This window comes from Rattus norvegicus, chromosome 7, assembly GCF_036323735.1.
Source record: "Rattus norvegicus strain BN/NHsdMcwi chromosome 7, GRCr8, whole genome shotgun sequence".
Classification (NCBI taxonomy): Eukaryota; Metazoa; Chordata; class Mammalia; order Rodentia; family Muridae; genus Rattus; species Rattus norvegicus.
In genome coordinates this window covers 109622402-109640033 of record NC_086025.1, presented here as the reverse complement: position 1 = coordinate 109640033, position 17632 = coordinate 109622402, and the positions used below count along the sequence as shown (strand labels likewise).

Sequence of the window (17632 nt, the reverse complement as noted above, 5' to 3'; positions counted from 1 at the left end):
CTTCTGTTGTCCTTTTATCCTACCTGCTCCTACTGACTCTCCTGCCTGTAAGCCCCAGTATTTTCGACTGCCTTCCCATACCCTCCCTTCCCCTGGCACCAGTTCCCTAGGGGATTTAAAAGCCACTGTCCTCTAGCTTGGGTCCAGACTGGCTGGGGATATGGAATTGTGCACATAAATGCCTTGGCCACATGCTTTATTGGGGTATGGCTAGAATCCTCCACTTTGCAGCTGTACACGCACTGGGAGCAGGATTTGCAACTGGTCAGCTGGTGGCCACTGAACTTTGGTGACAAAGAAGAGGCGGAAGTTCTCTAGGCGAGCCTCTTGGAACTGGGAGGGGTCGTACTCGGGTCCATCTGTTGGCCGAAGCAGTGACAGATAGCCTTCCTTTGCCAGCAGCCCACGATTCAACAAAGCCTCTGCCAGGCCAGGCTGCACTTCCTCCAGCTGTTGCTGTACCACTGCGAACAGGTTCACCTCACGCAGGTCAAACACCAGTGGCTTCCCGTACCTGTAGGTGTGTCTGGTGAGGAGGCAGTAAGGCCCAGGCGGGGCTGTCCTGGGCCCTGCCTGACACACCTGAGTGCCCCCAGGAGGGCCAGCCGAATCCTCTCTGGTTTCAAGTGCTCCGGATTTAAGGTGTCCATATAGTTGGTGTCCTGGTATCTCAAGAAAGTGGCTGCCTGTCCAGAAGGGTCAATGACAAGAGGCCACCTGAAGGCAGCCACCTGGTTACTGCAGTCTATGGGCACCCCTGCCTCGTACCCACACCTAGCCTGGGTACTGACCGTCCATCAGCACGGATGCGGTCGCCTACATCCTTCATCAGCACGTCATGAAGTTCTGCGATCCGGCACTTCAACCCAGGTTCTGTCACCTCCTCGTCTGTGGAGGTGTTAGTTGCCATGCATGGAAGATCCCACTGCTAAGTCCCTTCCCTGGCACTGCCTCTTCAGGCCCTCCAGCTCCCCACCACAGCCCTGCCCACCCTCCAGGGTCTGTTCCCGAAGCTCCAGCCTGGCCATGGCCAGTGTCTCCTCAGCCTTCTGCGCCTCTAGCCGCAACTTGTCCACTTGGGTCTCTGCATCCCTGATGGCCTAAAGAAGGGGTTATGCTGACCGTTGCTCTTCCTGTCTCCTCAGAGCTACTTCACAGACTTTGTGTAAGGGTGGGGGTGGGGTTGGCTGTCCAGACACATGAGCTTAGTGCCTGCGGAGGACCTCCTGGCTCTGCCCGTGCCCCCACGGAGGCCACTGCTACTAAGTTAGGTTTGGAGGGCAGAGATGTCTGGAATTCCCTTGGAAGGGGAGCCCTCGGGCTGACGAAGGGCACGGGAAGACGCAGGGAGCACAATGTCTGTAAGAGCCCCACCTCTAGTGTGAGTTCGGTCTTGCCCAGGCCCTTCCGCTCACACTTGTCGTGCTCCATGATCCTCCGATTGAGCTCACAGTAGGCCTGCTGGAGCTGGAGGGCAGACGGGCCTTGCGGACCCCAGCAGCTCTCCCCACCCCGATCCCGCAGCTCTCAGGCCCTCCCTGAGGGTCCCCTTCCTGCAGGGAGGTCTGGGTCGCAGATCACCTCCTTTTGACACTTCTGCTGCTCCTTAGCCAGCTGCTGCACCTTGACAGTGATGCTGCAGAGGAAAGAGGCGGGCCGGTCAGAGCCCTCCACTCATTGTTGTCCACAAACCTCCAACCCAAGCCCAGGCATGCCCGCCCTCCTGCTCACCGCTTGGCCTCCTTCTCCTTGTGCCTTTGGGCCTCCTGAGCACGGCGTTGCTGCTCTGCCTCCATGTTTTGGAGCATAGCCTCTGTGAGGCTCAGGTCCCATGACTGCAGCACGCTGACCACCGCGGCCAGTGAGGCCACCTAATGACAGGGCATGTGATGCTTAGAGCCACGTGTGTCCTGAGTGTTCTGTCAACCTAGGAAGGGGAGGGGCACTTCCATTTCAGAAGATTTGGAAAGGTGAGGGTGCCACGGTTGGGAACTGATAGACCACAGGTCCCCTGGACTCACAATCCAGGTTCAAGCAGACCCAGTTCCAGTGGCTGAGCCTCCAGGGCCACTTTTGCCCACCGACCAAGCTCCTTGCCTCTGTCTCCTACTCACGCAAAGCCAATAAGGCCTCTAGGCTATCCACATGACAGGCACAGACCCCCCTGTCTCAAGCTGCCTCAAGCTGCTTTCGTCTGCTGCCCACCTGTAGATCTACCCTTCAAGGACACAGCTCTTAAGAGCCACAAAGACCCCAGCCTTTCCGGGTGTGATGATATATACACTTGTAATCCTGACACTCGCGATGATGCTCAAGGGGGTCACAGTAAGGACGGGGATGATGGGACCTGGCAGACTTGGCCATCACCCACAGAGAGCGGAGGAGAGGTTTACAGTAGAGGGCTGTGAGCCTCTGTAAGGCTGAGGACATGGCTGACCCATAAGGAGTACATCTCTCCAGCCCCTTCGTGCCGGAAAGGCAGTCCGTCTGTTGATCCCCATCTCATAGGCTTCACATTGGCTCAAAGCCCAGTAGAGACAAATGCAAAATGTCCCAACTGCTTTAAATGTAGCCTAAGTTTAGTTTTTAGAAACTCGGAGACTGCCTGCCTGCTTTTTATATCCTACAAATCACCCAATCACTGTAGGGCCTCAGCCAAGACAAAATCAGGGGCTGCCTAGGCCTTTCTTGACCATCCTCGCCCTTCAAAACTCTGAGCTCCCTTGGTACTGAGTGGCATCAGATGGCACTGGTCCACCGCCTGCAGACGGTATTCTGCTGACACCTTTTGTCCTTGATCAACTCCAATCCAGAGCTCCAGGCACCTGTTCCTCCCACTTTCCCCGGGGCAGCAGGCTTCCTTTTGTGAAGGGCCTTCCATTTCCGTGCCATCCTTGGACACTCATGGCCCTCACGCCCTCGTCTCCTTGGGGAGATATATCCTGGAGGTGGACACCTTGAAACCACCGCCACATGCCTGACCACTCAAGTGGACAGCCTCTTACCCCTGCCCGACGTCTCACACTCCTTCATGGCATTTACACTATGGAGTAAAACTATCTGTTGGGCGTTTGTTGAAGTGTTTCCCCCCAAGCACCTAGAACGTTGCCCAACTGTTTCATCAGTTCAGTGTCCAGGAGAATCGGTGAATGGAAGAATCTATTGTATGTGCGTCTACACATACTGACGTGAATGGATTGGTGAGAGACAGGAAAGATGTCCATTCACCAATAAATTAATGTATAGAGAAATGCATAGGTGGACAGACAGTTGGATGGAGACATGGATAGCTGAAGGAATTTATGAATGGACATATGATGGTTTTGAGATATCATGTATTCCTTCTCTTTCTCCCAAACCTTTCCCATAATCCCTCCTTGCTCTTTCAAACTCATGTCCTCTCTTGTCTTTACTTGTCCGTATGTTTTCAGGGCTGGCCGTTTGGTGTTGGGCAGCCCTGTGTTCTTCCCTGGGAAAGACTGTTTCTCCTGCTCTCAGCATTCCTCAGTTGCCTGTAGTTCTCTGGGTAGGGCTGAGGCCTCCTGAGCTTTTCCTTGTCCCCATTAGCATGTCTATGGTCCCTGCTCAGCTCATGTTTGGGGGTTGCTGTGGTGGGACTGTATGGATACATCATCTGGCATTCCAAGGAGACACAATCTCAGAGCAAACTTTCTGTCCCCTATTCTAAAACGTCCCCTGAGCCTTGGGTGACTTTGTAATTTAATTTTATGGGGTTTTGCCTGTATGTATATCTGAACTCCATCTGTGTGCTTGTTAAGTGCAGAGGACAGTAGAGGGACTAGAATTCCCTGGAAATGAAGTTACAGACGGTTGTTCGTCTGCTATGATATATATGGGTGCTGGGGATTGAACCTGCATCCTCTGAAAGAGCAGCCAGAGCCATCTCTCCAACCCTATATATGACTTTTTTTTTTTTTTTTTTGAGCCAGGGTAGCCATGGATAACCGTAGATTCCTCATCCTCCTGCTTCCACCTCCTGAGTCCTGGGATTACAGGCCTGTGCCACCAGGTCTGGAATGTGTGGTACTGGGGATGGAACCCAGGGCAGCAGGCATGGTAGCAAGAACTTCACCAACTAAGGTCCATCACCCACCCTGGAATATGTCATTTTTTTTTGTTCTTTTTTTTTTTTTTCCGGAGCTGGGGACCAAACCCAGGGTCTTGCGCTTCCTAGGCAAGCGCTCTACCACTGAGCTAAATCCCCAACCCCGGAATATGTCATCTTAAATGCCTACTTTGTTTTGCTTCGAGACAAGGTCTCACCATGTAACCGTGGCTGTACTGTCCATGTAGACCAGGTTGACCTCGAACTCACAGAGCTCTACCTGCTTCTGCCTCCCAGTGCTGGGATTGTAGGCATGTGCCACTGCTCCCAGTGGATTTGCTCGCCAAACATCTGGGCCTGGCCGATAAACAGCAAGTGATTTGCTTTGAGTGTTCTGGATACCTCTCCTCTGGGACAAAGGCAAGTGATATTCAGGGTGGTGGCTGTTCTGTCCATTGGGCTCCTCGAAAGACTCCATAATAAACAGAAGCTCCAGTCCCATCAACTGTGGACCAAGTATTAAATACATGGACAATGGAATTTTACTCAAACCACAACAGTTGCAGTTATGATTTTAACTTGTATTTCCCTGTTAATATTGGTGAGGAAATCTGTCTTATGATTACTGGCCATTTTGACTGTATGAGCCACCATAAGGTTACTGGGAATTGAACTCGGGTCCTCTGGAAGAGCATCTAGTGTTCTTAACTGCTGAGCCATCTCTACAGCCCCTTGGTTTTTGCTTTGTTTTGTTTTGTTTGTTCGTTTGCTTTTATGAGGACCTTGCCCTGTAACTTTGCCTGGCCTGATACTTGCTGTGTAGTCGGGGCTGGTCTCAAACTCACGGCAATCCTCCTGCCTCAGCCTCCTGAGTGCTGGAATTACAGACATGTGCCACTATTTAAGAGGTCTATTTGTGCTGCGTAAGCTTATTTGCCATGTGTGCCTGCTTGTGTGTGTGCTCAGAGGACAGCTTGCGACAGTTGGTACTCTCCTTCCGCCACGTCCCAGGGATCAGACTCTTTTGCCAAGCCACCTCTACCCACTGAGTAATCCATCAGCCCAGGTTTAGGTATCTTTGTGAAGAAGTGCTTTGGGGTGAGTTTCTCCTTCTCTCTCGGGTTGTCTGGTTTATTTGCCTCATTAGTAGGTATGCAGAGCTATTTCTCATATAAGATAATCCTATTACCCCGATCTTCCTCACAGGAAGCATCCAAAGCCTTTTCTCCCTTTAGATGATGTTTGTGGAATCACCTCAAACCTTTTCATAGCCAAACATGAAGACCTTTCCTTTCCTTCACACTCCTTTCAATTTCCCACTTGTCTGTCTGTCTGCCTGTCTGCCTGCCTATCTATCTATCTATCTATCTATCCATCCATCCATCCATCCATCCATCCATCTGTTTATTGTTTTGAGATAGGCTTTCTCTTTGTAAGCCCCGGCTCTCCTGGAGCTTCCTATATAGATCAGGCTGGCCTCGAATTCACAGAGATCCTCCTGCTTCTGCCTCCTGAGTGTTGGGGTCAAAGGTATGCACCACCCATGCCAAACCCTAGAATTTCCACAGCCCACCACGTTTGATTCTGTGCGTCATTTAGCTTTGTGACAGCCATCCATCAAGTTGTATAATTATTGTTACGAATGTTTGTCTTCCTTGGGGACATGAGAGCTGCTGAGTCCAGGCAGAGTTAAAGTCCCTACAAGGGGGCTCTGAGAGACCCGTGAATGAAGGTGTGATAATGAAAACTGGAGACCCTGGGATGCGAGAGATGCCTGAGCCACGAGACATCTGCTGAGGAGAGCTGCAGATACAGCAGCCCTATCTGTGCAAATGTTGCAGTCTGCAAAGCTGGAGGAGTCATCTGATACAGCTAATGTCCCAGAAAGAGGGCACAGAGCTCCAGGTGGTCACGTTTTCCCTGCTGGGTTTCAGTCTTCCTTTGGTCCAGGACTTCCTTGCTGTGTTCCCATCCCTCCATTTTGGAATGATGGCCCACATTTCTTGCCTTTGTCCATTGAAAGCATGTTGTTGGTTCTTTTGATTTTTTTTTCCAGTGGGGTCATGTTTAGAGATTGCCTTGTGTCTCAGAAGAGATATTGGACTTTTTCTTTTTAAACAAGAAGTTTATTTAAACAAGATGCTTGACTTGAAAGGAGAATTATCCAGGAACATTTTGTTCAAGAATAATCTAGCCCTACTCAAAGACAGAGTGCTCTAAATGTAACAGCTCACGTACAAAAAGGTTACAAAATTGTCCTTGGTTTTTCAATGATAAATGAAAGACATTGAAGTTCTCAGACCAGAAGGAGCTATGCAGAGAGTTTTACATTGTATGAGTTCTTTTGCTAAAACAATGAGAGCAAGGGAGCTGGAGAGATGGCTCAGCGGTTAAGAGCACTGACTGTTCTTCCAAAGGTCCTGATTTCAATTCCAGCAGTCACATGGTGGTTCTCAACCATCTGTCATGGGATCAGATGCCCTCCTCTGGTGTGTCTGAAGAGGTATCAGCCAAAATACATCAGCCATTTAGTTTAAGAGAAGAAGTTCAAGTTCGGTGGGAGTAAAGGCACACGCTTTTAATCTCAGCACTCAGAGGCAGAGGCAGGTGGATCACTGAGTTCGAGGCCAGCCTGGTCTACAGAGTGAGCACCAGGACAGCCAGGGTTGTTACACAAAGGAACCCTGTCCTGAAAACAAACAAAAGACAAAAAAGAATCGTGATGTGTACACACACACACCAGGTACTTTGTATGCAATGAAGGTAGAAAATGAAAGCCACAGACAACTTCAGGGGAGTAGCCAGGGTGTGCTGGGACCCAATTGCAGCTTTCTACTTGAGAATCTATTCTTGGCTTATAACAAAATTCCAGAATAAAAGTATCAGACTCCCTCTTTAGTAGCTATCTTCTGTGTTCTCGGTCTGGACTCCTTCCTTGAGCTTCTTGTTGGCTGTGATGAGCACAGGAGTCTCCCCAGTTGCCACACTAAGTTCTCACTGCCAGACACTTTGGGCTTTTGAACAGTGTTGGGACCGTGAAAGACTACGGGTACTTCTGAAGTTGGAATAATGCATTTTGCATCAAGAGATGGCCATGAATGAGCCTATGGGATGGGGTAGGGGGATAATGTGGTTGCTTGAAGAATTGTCCTTCTTTAGGGAGGTTATGGTACCTTTTACGAGGCTGAGCTGGAGGAATTATATTGCTGGGGGTGGGCTTTGAGGGGCTATGGTCTCTTCCCACTTCTTAAACTTTCTTCTTACTGTGTGTGGATAAAAATGTGATCAGTCAGCTTTCCTGTTCCTGCTACCACAACGTGCCTTCCCCATGATGGACTCTACTCCCCCTAGGACCAAGGCCAAATGGACTTTCTTCTTTAAGTTGCTTCTGGTCATGGTATTTTATCATGAATACATCAATGATATCCACTACAGGTCTTCAAAATTCACAAGAATCACATCATGGCAATGAATATTGAGTGGTGGGACCTCAAGGCGCTCACTGCTGGCCGGAGTGGATGGGCTGCTACAGTCATAGAACTGTGCGAGTGTGCGTGGGAGACACACACTCAAGGATGCACGCAGCACACCACAATCACACCTGGAACTCCAAGCCCAGCACAAGGCATCAAATAACTCAAGATTCAGACCAGTGAACCATTTCTCCATCCCAGTGAAAGGGGGTAAAATAAGACTCTGTGCAAATCACTGACTCTCACACAGACACAGTTTATGACTAGAGATGCCACAAGGGCAATAGGACATGAACTCATGTGCGTAAGATCAAAGCAGTGGGACTAAGCTATTGTGCCTGGAGATTTGGGCCTAAAAATGGATAGATGGGCAACTAAATGGGTCAATGAATGAATGAATGAACGAATGAATGAATGATGGTTTAAATGTACAGTAAATACAGGACAGGAGAAGCGAGGAAAGTATCCCTTTAAAATCCACCATGTAGTCCCCTGGGCAGGAGGTAGGACTCTGGCACTGTGGCATTCCTGATATGGTTTCCGCTGGCTGTTTCTTGTGGTGAACCACAGAGCCACAAACACAACTTCGATGCATTCAATGCTCAGTTGATGGTCTGTATTTTACAGAATAAGATCCAAGATGAGTAAAAAAAAATCAAAGAGACGACAGGGGAGTGGATGCAAGGCAAAAGAAGGGATGAACGTTCAGGTAAATGATCACACAGATGGACGGTCATCTGCGTGAGCCAGAAGTTCAGATAGTGAATCAATCATGGCTGTTTATCTAGCGGAATACTTATTGAGAACCGTGTGGCACGATCTTGCCAAGGAACTCGATGGTTATCTCTAGTCCTGCAGAGCTGGGTCATTACCTCCTGCTGTGTTGAGACAGCTTACGAACTTGAGGGTTGGTCTGTGGGCGGAAGAGCTGTAATCGACAGAAACCAAAGAGAGTACAAGAGGGTGACGTGACGAGCTGGAACTGACGGGTGTCACATGGGCAGATCAGTAATTTAGTGTGGATGAAGGAGCCGGGGGAAGACGCAGCTCATTGAGAGGAAGACATAGCACATCTGTTAACCGATGCCTGAGACCAGCAAATATGAGAACAAGTTGCAGACTCACTTAACATAGCTTCTGTCCCACCCTGTCATCGTCCTGCTGTCCTTCCCCGTCGCCACCCCCACCTCTCCTTTCTTCCTGTAAAAACCAGCGATCAGTCTTCCATTTTATCGTTTTGCCGGTTTGAGATGGAAGGGTGTACTTAGTGCTGTGGCAGGAGCTCTCTCTCTCTCTCTCTCTCTCTCTCTCTCTCTCTCTCTCTCTCTCTCTCTCTGTTTTCCTGGAGAGCTCTGTGAGTTGCTGACACACCACGACCTCTATCCTCTGTGGCTGAAAGGTGGTCCACACTGCGTGTGTTGCAACTTTCACCTGGAAAGGGTATCTGTATCTGGGCTGTGTCCAGTTTAAAGCTGTTTCCATGCAGGCATTATCGTGTGCACATAAGCTTCACTCTCCGAAACTAAGTGCCCAAGAACGTACTTGCTGAGGTAGGCGGTGTGTTTAGATCTTCAAAGTCTGCAGAGGGAGGAGCCCTTGTTCCTGTTTGCAGCAAGGCGTGAGAATCCAGTTTGTCTACACCTTCACCAGCTCGGGGCTCACCCCTCCCTTCATTCAAGCTGTCACGGTGTGTGCTGATTCAGGACATCCTAGTTCTGTGCTGCTCTGCAGGCATCACAGACTCTGCAGAGCATTTCTCTCCCTATCCATCACGGGGAGACAGCACATCCTTGGCCATCATGGCTGGACATCAGGTTTACTTGCTACGGAGATGAGATTTACTTCTATAGCCCCAGGGAAGTGTCTTTGGTTAGGTATATGATTTGTGGCCAGCCTCTCCCCATAGTTGGCCATTGTTCCTTAACCAGGTCTTGTGAAGGGAAGCCTGTCTGCCTCCTTCCTTCCTTCCTCCTTCCTTCCTTCCTCCTTCCTTCCTTCTTCCCTTTTCCTTCCTTCTTCCTTCTTTCCTTCCTTCCTTCTTCCTTCCTCCTTCCTTCTTTCTTTCCTCCTTCCTTCCTTCTTCCTTCTTTCCTCCTTCCTTCCTTCCTTCTTCCTTCCTCCTTCTTTCCTTCCACTTTCCATGGGAGAGTGTAAATACAGTGCCCACTACCACAATGAACTCATTTCCCCCTATTTAGGGAAATTGCAGAGATCAGCACATTTGAAATGCCAAGGAGAAGACTGGTCCTGGGAAAACCACCCTGACACCACAACAGGCATCTCCTCTGCCAGGTAGTGTGTGCAGGGAAGCTTCTCATCTCAGTGAAGCCCAACTTTCTTTCCTTTGTCTTCTTGGTGTGGTAACTAAGAATGCTTCAACATGCCCTGGGGCCCAGAGCTATTTCCCTATTTCTAAAGGGGCAATGTGTCACTGTTTATGCTCTGTTTGAGTTAATTTTGTGTCAGGTATGAGAATCAGGTCAGAACTCGTTTGATGACCTGTGGGCTGCCAGAGGCTCCAGTTCCTTGTGTTAAGATGAGTGTCCTTCCTGACAGCTAAGAATTAGGCACCTCCCTATTACTGGAGCTCCCTAGTTACCAGCCTGTGGCTTCCCAACTGTCCTCTGGCCTCTCTGGCCTCCAAGAGACTTTGGTTCTTGGAGCACTCTCTAAACTCCCTGACTCTGGTTGACACCACTTTACCTGCTAACCCAAGAGGGAGAGGGAGTAAGCTAGGCCCAGAGAAGTGTCCACAGAAGGCAAAGCTGGGTGTGGCACCTGAGGCTGGGGAGTCCCAGGCTGGGCAAAGACTCTGGTGTCCCCTTCCTCAGGGGTACAGAAGCAAATGTTTGCCAGCAGGCTTGATACCTATCCCACCGTTTCTGGTGGCACCCTCTACTTTAGGGGTGGGATCTGGGTAACCAGACTTAAGTTACAGTGACTTAAAGGTAATAAATGTAATGCCAAACTCCTGTGACCCCAGAACTGGAGAGTCTGAGGCAGAAGGATCAGGGTTAGTTCCCAGCTAAACTGGACTATGAAGTGTGTGTGTGTGTGTGTGTGTGTGTGTGTGTGTGTGTGTGTGCTCGCGCACGTACGCGCGCCTGTGTGTAAATAAACAAATAGAAGGTGGACACTTCCTGGCCTGGCTTCTCAGAGTTGCCCCCACTGCTGAGTGAGCCTCCCTATCGACCTTCTGGACCCACAGTTCCCAATCAGCATGGGGACAATAGTATTCCTTCCAGGTGGGAGGCAGTTCCACTGACTGGAACAGAAGAAACAGGAACAGACCCAGACCAGAGGGTGCATCCCAAATTGTTAGCACCTGCGATGCCTGGCCAATCTCTGAGGACTATTTCCTACCATCACAGTAGCTGCATCCTCAGGTGGCCAGAGCACGGAGGAGCTAAGACAAAACCTGCACAGAAATCTTTCCTGGCAGCCAGCTTTTGTTCAGAAATGGGAGTTTGATTGGTGGGACGGAACCAGACGAAGAATCTAGGGATCCCGGTATCCCTACTTTTGTTTTCCTTATGAGACAGGGTCTCTCTATTAGGCTTCTGGCCTGGGTCTTTTGTTAATCTGCCTACCCAGTGCTGGGATTACAGATATGCACCGCCACCACACCAGAAACCTTTGGAGTGGGGAAGCGCATGCCAGGGCCGCACCTGCTCCGGAGTGCTCCCGTCATCCGCGTACACCCGGGGGTCTGCTCCGTTCTTCAGAAGCACCTCCACGGCTTCCAGGTGGCCCCCAAAAGCTGCCCGGTAGAGTGGCGTGCGGCCGAAGGCGCCCTGCAGAAGGGGCTCCCTGAGCACGTGCGGGGACCAGGCCACCAGGTCCGCCGTGCGCACCACTCCCACCTTGCTGTTGGGGTTAGCACCCAGCTCCGCCAGCAACTGGATGGCCGGGACCTGCCCGCCCGCCGCCGCCTCGGATAGAGGCGTGTTCCCGTGGCTGTCCTCGCACTCCACAGTGGCCACGCGCCTCTGCAGCCGCCGAGCCTTGCCGTCCTCGTCGTAGCCCACGCCTTCCCTGGTCATCAGCTGCTCCACCTGGGCGCAGGGACAGGTCACCTGTCCGCCCCGCCCAGCGCCCCGCCCACCCGACTCGCCCCGCCCACCCGCTACCGGAGCACAGACCTCCTTGAGCACCTGGCGGATCTCGCCCAGGTCCCCTTCGAAGGCGGCCTCTAGCAGGCGACGGCGGCGCTGCAGCTCCTCCCGCCGTGCGCGCTCCTCCGCTTCCTCCTTCTCGCGCTGCTTCCGCGCTGCCTCCTGCTCCTGGCGCACCAAGGCCAGGTAGGCCTGCAAGACATGGCCCGCGGTCACCGTCCCCAGAGCCCAGGACACTGCTGCAGTTCACCGTTACTGTGTAGCCCACATCATGGCCGTAGCCCTGAGGTCCCCTCCTAAAGCCGCAAGGTCTCAGCTCCTCTTCACACTCTGTCTAGACCGTCCCTCTTACTCAGGTCCTGGCACTCAGGGTCTTGTGCCTGGGCCGTGCTCACCGCTCTCTGCAGCTTCTCCATCTCATCCAGGTACTCCTGGCGCTCCTGCCAACGACGGGCCATCTCCTTTCGCGCCAGATATCGCCGTAAGGCACACTGGATGACAATGGCAGCTTTGTCCTCTCTGGTTGGCGCTGGAGTGAGGAGAGTGGGGATTTGGACATCAGTCCTCTTTCCTAGCCACCATCAATTGCTGGGGCCACAGAGAGGACCGAAGTAGTTCTCAGAAAGCATGAAGGACACATACAGTGATGGTCATGCCGCTTCCTGGAACTCAGGAGGCTGAAGCAGGAGGACCCACAGAGTCCAGTAGTTTAAAACCAATCAGAGCTATGTGGTAGACACAGTGTCAATAGCAGTGATAAAAATTCCTAACAGCTGAGTCTCAATAAAGTTCCTTCAGTAGAGCCAGAGAAGGAGAGAAGGACAGACATGAGCAGGAAGTCCACATCCCCTGGGCCTGAAAATATCTAGCAATCCACAGCTAGAAAGAAGTTGTAGGAAGCCCAGTAGGAAGGACAGAAAAACAGCCCCTGGTCATCCCAGCTCACCCAGTAGAGCCAGTGGCCCTTACTGGGCTTGGCCAACAAATCCTTAAAGCCTGGTGGGTGTGGCTAAGCCGTAAACTGCCCCAAGTAGAAAATGTTCTCAAGTGGTCTCAGCCTATGGGCCAGGACACTCAGAAGAAGGAGGGAGTCTAGAACATGGGACCAACCCCATAGTCAGACCATTTTAGAGGTGTACATGTTGGCCTGGCATAGTGGCTTCCAGGAGTAAGGGGCCAGAAGACACCATATTGTCCTTCTTGTCACTAGCTGACCACTGGTGAGTAAAGCCATGGAGGCTGTTCCATCCCACAGTCTGGGCCCCTTCCTTTGTGTGTGTGTGTGTGTGTGTGTGTGTGTGTGTGTGTGTGCGCGCGCGCGCGCCTATCTGCCTGCCTGACTGTCTGTCTGTCTGTCTGTATGTCTGTCATGGTGGGGCCACAGCAGTGAGATTGGCATCATTCACAGAAAGCTGAAGAGCTGAAAAAAAGACAAGCAGCAAGCCAAGTGTCACAAGCACCTTCCCCACAAGAGTTAGGGGCAAGTCTTATCTAACAGGGACTCCGAGACAGCCTGAGTGGAAAATGAGTCAGGACAGGCAAGGAAGGCAATGGAAAAGAAGACTTAGATGGACAGACAGACACGAAGAGTTTCGGGAGCAAAAAGAGTGGGCAGTGTGCGGCTCTGCGGAGAGGGGAGGTCCCTGGTAATCCAGTCCAGGGATGAACACCCTGAAGCAGGAGCCAGGGGGAAGAGAACCAGAGCAAGGCACAGACAGCAAAGCCACCTGATAACCTAGTGTCTCCAGGGCACAGGCAGATGGTGAACAGAAAGGCCCGGGCTTAGAGCATCAACAACAACAACAACAACAAAAAAAAAAAAAAACAAAGAGTATAAGCAAACAAACTCTTAAGAGCACAGCTAGGTCTCGGCATGGTGACTCATGCCTTTAATCCCAGCACTTGGAGACCAGACTCAGGCAGGTGAATCTGTGAGTTCGAGGCCCACCAGGTACACATGGTGAGTTTCCAGCCCAACCAGAGCTATGTAGTGAGTCCCTGTCTCAAACAAGAACAAATCAAATTAAGAACTTAGTGGTTGGGGCTGGGGATTTAGCTCAGTGGTAGAGCGCTTGCCTAGGAAGCACAAGGCCCTGGGTTCGGTCCCCAGCTCCGAAAAAAGAAAAAAAAAAAAAAAAAAAAGAACTTAGTGGTTAAGTGTTTTTTTTTTTTTTAAATTAACTTATTTTATTTATGTGAATACACGGTAGCTGTCTTCAGACACACCAGAAGAGGGCATGGGATCCCATTACAGATGGTTGTGAGCCACCATGTGGTTGCTGGGAATTGAACTCAGGACCTCTGGAAGAGCCGTCAGTGCTCCTAACCGCTGAGCCACCTCTCCAGCCCAGTGGTTAAGTGTTAATGGCATACAAGAAAGAGCTGAAGGCAGAACCAGTAACCCAGAACATAATGTAAATAACCTATTTGAAAAAAGACAGAGACAGAAGAAAATGGCTTGATGCAGGTAGAGTTGTCATAACTCATAGATTATCCGAGTTGGAAAACAGCATTTTGAGACATGGTTTCTCTGTGTAACAGACTGTCTGTTTCTCTTTCCAACAGGCTGTCCCAGAACTCCATTTGCAGACCAGGCTGGCTTTGAACTCACAGAGTTCTGCCTGCCTCTATCTATCTCCCCAGTGCTGGGATCAACGGAGTGCACAGCATGAACTCCCTAGCTGAGCTCTTTTATTTGATTGGAAGAGAGTTTTGAAAGTTAATAAAAGACATCGAGCCACAACGTTGAGATGCTATGGTAAAAAGCTAGCAAGCACACAAAACTAGAGAGAAGTGTCAAAGCTAAAGGGAAAAATATATATGCAAGAAGCAGCAATTTTATTAAAAGCGGCACAATCCCAAGCAGTGGCATACGTGTGCCTTCGCACACAAAAGGAATCCTTCCCACAGAGGGGAGCGCGGACAAAGGAGAATGAAGTACACAGGAAGACAGAGGTGTGAGTAAACATGTCCAGAACAGTAGTGAAATTCCAGATAATATGGCCATTAAAATTCACACACACACACACACACACACACACACACACACACACACACACACACACACGAACAGCATATGAGAAAAACACTGCATTCCGCACCACCACCCCCATCTCATGGCTTTTCCATTCTTTCTTCCCTCTCTTCTAGGATGCTCCCTGAGCCTGGCAAGAGGCTGACAAGGATGCTGATGGCTTGAGTGGTCCGCAGCCCCTTTAGTCTCAGTACTTTGACCAGTTGTGAGTCTCTGCAGTTGGTGCTGCCTGCTACAGAACAACAACAGCAACAACAGCAACAACAACAACAACAACAACAACAGTTTAACTGTGGTGGTTTGCACATGCATGGGCCCAATAGGATCATGTCTTTGCCCGGTCCCTGAAGAGGAGAGCTGTTTGAAAGGGTTAGAAGGATTAAGGAGCCGTGACCTTGCTGGAGGATGTGTGTCACACTGGGTAGACTTCGAGGTTTTAAAAGACCGTGTCAGACTCAGTGTCTCTCTCAGCCTGCAAATCAGGATGTACTCCTTCTCCAGCACCATGTCTGCTGTGTGCCACCATGCTTCCCGCCATGATGACTAGCCCTCTGAAACTATTCCAGCCCTCAATGAAATGCTTTTTTTTTTAAATGTAAGAATTGCTTTGGTCTTGGTCATGGTGTCACGTCAGAGAAACAGAACCGTGAGTGAGGCACTAACAAATTCTGACAGCAGTGTTCATCCTTGCATAGACATAACTATTTAGCCACATCATACCCGCTTAGCAAAGCAACAGCAGAGTCTGCCACGCTAATGTCCGTGACCTCACCGGCCATGGCTTTTGGCCAGGTTTACAGTACCAGATGAGAGCTCTTTCCTGTGGAGCAGGCCTCAAGTCCAACCAGAAAGCAGTTGGTTACCCCAGAACAGACTTGCACCAATGGACACGTCTTGCCTGGGCAGTCAGTGGTGTCATAGTTAGGGTCCACAGCAGTGTTAGACTCTTGGTCACAATCCTCACCCAGCCACTTGCACAGCCCTTTCTAGCACTAGAGAGTGAACTAGCAGAGAGGGGGCTTCCAGCTCAGTCCCCGGCTTGATTTCTGTGTCTTCAGGGAAAAAGTCTTCAGCACTAGGTCCTTAGCATCTCTTTCTGGTGGACAGTCAACTGCATTGGCATTTCACGTATTATTGTGGGAGCTCAGGAGTCTCCGTGACCTACAAATCATTGTGTGGTAGCTTACTTCCGGCACTGGAATTTTTATTTAACAATCTATAGCTTCTGGAAGCAGCCTTATCTAACCATGAAACCGCCGTTCAAATTCTATTCCTTCCTTCCTTCCTTTCTCCCCTCCCCTCCTCTCGCCGCTCTCTTCCTCCCCCTCCTCCTTGTCCTCCCCCTCCTCCTCCCCTCCCCCTCTTTCTCCTCCCCCCTCCTCCTCCTTCTCCTCCCCTCCTCCTCCTTCTCCTCCCCTCCTCCTCCCCCTTCCTCCTTTCATTCTAGATTTATTTATTATCTATACACAGTATTCTGCCTGCAGTAAGCTGACGTACCAGAAGAGGGCACCAGATCCCAGTACAGATGCTTGTGAGCCAGCATGAGGTTGCTCACAGAACAGCCAGTCAGTCCTCTTAACCTCTGAGCCACCTCTCCAGTCCTCAAACTCCTTTTTTTAAAAAAAAGGGAATGTTGGTTTAAACTAGACGACCAGGTATCAGTTTCCTTGTGGCTTTTTCACACAACCTCAGCCTTGGCTTATCAGTTCCCACTTCCTCTTTCTGTCCTCTCCCCATTTAGGCCTTTAACCCTGAGTATTCCTCTCCCCTTCATACCACGTGTGTTTTGTTATCCTGGTCCCCACAACCTAAAGCCTCTTTTCCCCCCATCTCATGGGACCCTTTCTAGTTTCTTGGCTTTAAACACACTCACTTCCACATAAATGTACATATATAAAAATTAGAAGGTAGGGGCTAGAGAGATGGCTCGGTAGTTAAGAGCACTGACGGCCTTTCCAGAGGATATAGATTTGCATCCACACGGTAGCCCACAACTATCTGTGACTCCAGTTCCTGAGGATCTGAAGCCCACTTTTGACCTCCACGGATATCATGTGATGCACAGACATACATGAAGGGAAACACATACGAGCACATAACATAATTTTCTTTTAATTAGAAGGTAGAACACACATACAAGAGAATACGTTTGTTTCTGAACCTGGGTTAGCTCACTTAATGTATTATTTTCCAGTTACATCCATTTTCTTCCAGAGTCCATTTTTCTGTGTAGCTGAATATGACTCTATTGTGTATAGGCACCATATTCCCATTATTCATTCATCACTTATGAGCATCTAAGGCTCGTTCCAAATGTGGGTTTACAAGTATCCCTATGGTTGGATATAGGATTGTCCTCAAGAGCGTTATGGCTGGACAGAGGGAAGTTCTATTTTTAATTTTAAAAAGTTTAATTTTAAAAGAGTTCTTTTGTATGTTAGAAATTACTAGTCCTCTGTCTGATGTGTAGCTGGCCAGGGTTTTCTCCGATCCCATAGGCCCACCATTCTCCCCACTCTGTTTCCTTTGCTGTAAGAAGGATTTGAGGGCTTGAGATTCCGTTTGTCAATTGTTGGCCTGATTTCCTGAGTGCTGGCTACAAAGTGACACTTCGTTTCCAAATTCTTGAAGATTGTAACAACATATGCCACTGCACAAATAAATAATTCCCCAAGTCTCTCATCCGGAAGTCTTTTCTCCTTTCCACTCTTAAAAATCCTTTCTGTCTGTGATTTCTTTGTTCTGTGCTCTCAAAACAAAAACAAAAATAAAGCAAATCTTCTAAGACCGTTATGTAAATTCTCTACCTCAGGTTTGGAGGGTTCTGGTGGGGATATTGTTTTGCTTTTGGAGACAGAGTTTCTCTGTGTGGCCCTGGCTGTGCTGGGAACTCCCTTTGTAGACCAGGTTGGCCTAGAACTCTGAGATTTTCCTGCCTCTGTCT

At 49.9% G+C, this 17632-nt stretch overlaps 1 protein-coding gene across 9 annotated transcripts in view; it reads right to left on the bottom strand.

The window, feature by feature from the left end:
* Positions 1 to 179: 179 nt before the first annotated feature.
* Positions 180 to 17632, bottom strand: part of Iqank1 (IQ motif and ankyrin repeat containing 1) — a 34213-nt gene continuing 16760 nt past the window's right edge. For 5 of the 9 annotated variants that reach the window (XM_039080522.2, XM_039080527.2, XM_039080523.2 and 2 more), the window contains 10 exons: positions 12050 to 12183; positions 11682 to 11846; positions 11208 to 11594; positions 1732 to 1871; positions 1582 to 1636; positions 1375 to 1467; positions 992 to 1100; positions 792 to 888; positions 583 to 717; positions 180 to 514 (listed from right to left, as the gene is read on the bottom strand). In XM_039080522.2, coding sequence (XP_038936450.1) covers positions 211 to 514; positions 583 to 717; positions 792 to 888; positions 992 to 1100; positions 1375 to 1467; positions 1582 to 1636; positions 1732 to 1871; positions 11208 to 11594; positions 11682 to 11846; positions 12050 to 12183 — 1619 coding nt within the window. In that variant the 3' untranslated portion in view covers positions 180 to 210. The remainder of the gene's footprint in view (positions 515 to 582; positions 718 to 791; positions 889 to 991; positions 1101 to 1374; positions 1468 to 1581; positions 1637 to 1731; positions 1872 to 11207; positions 11595 to 11681; positions 11847 to 12049; positions 12184 to 17632) is intronic. The other 4 variants (XM_063264668.1, XM_063264669.1, XM_063264670.1 and 1 more) reach the window with 3 other exon arrangements.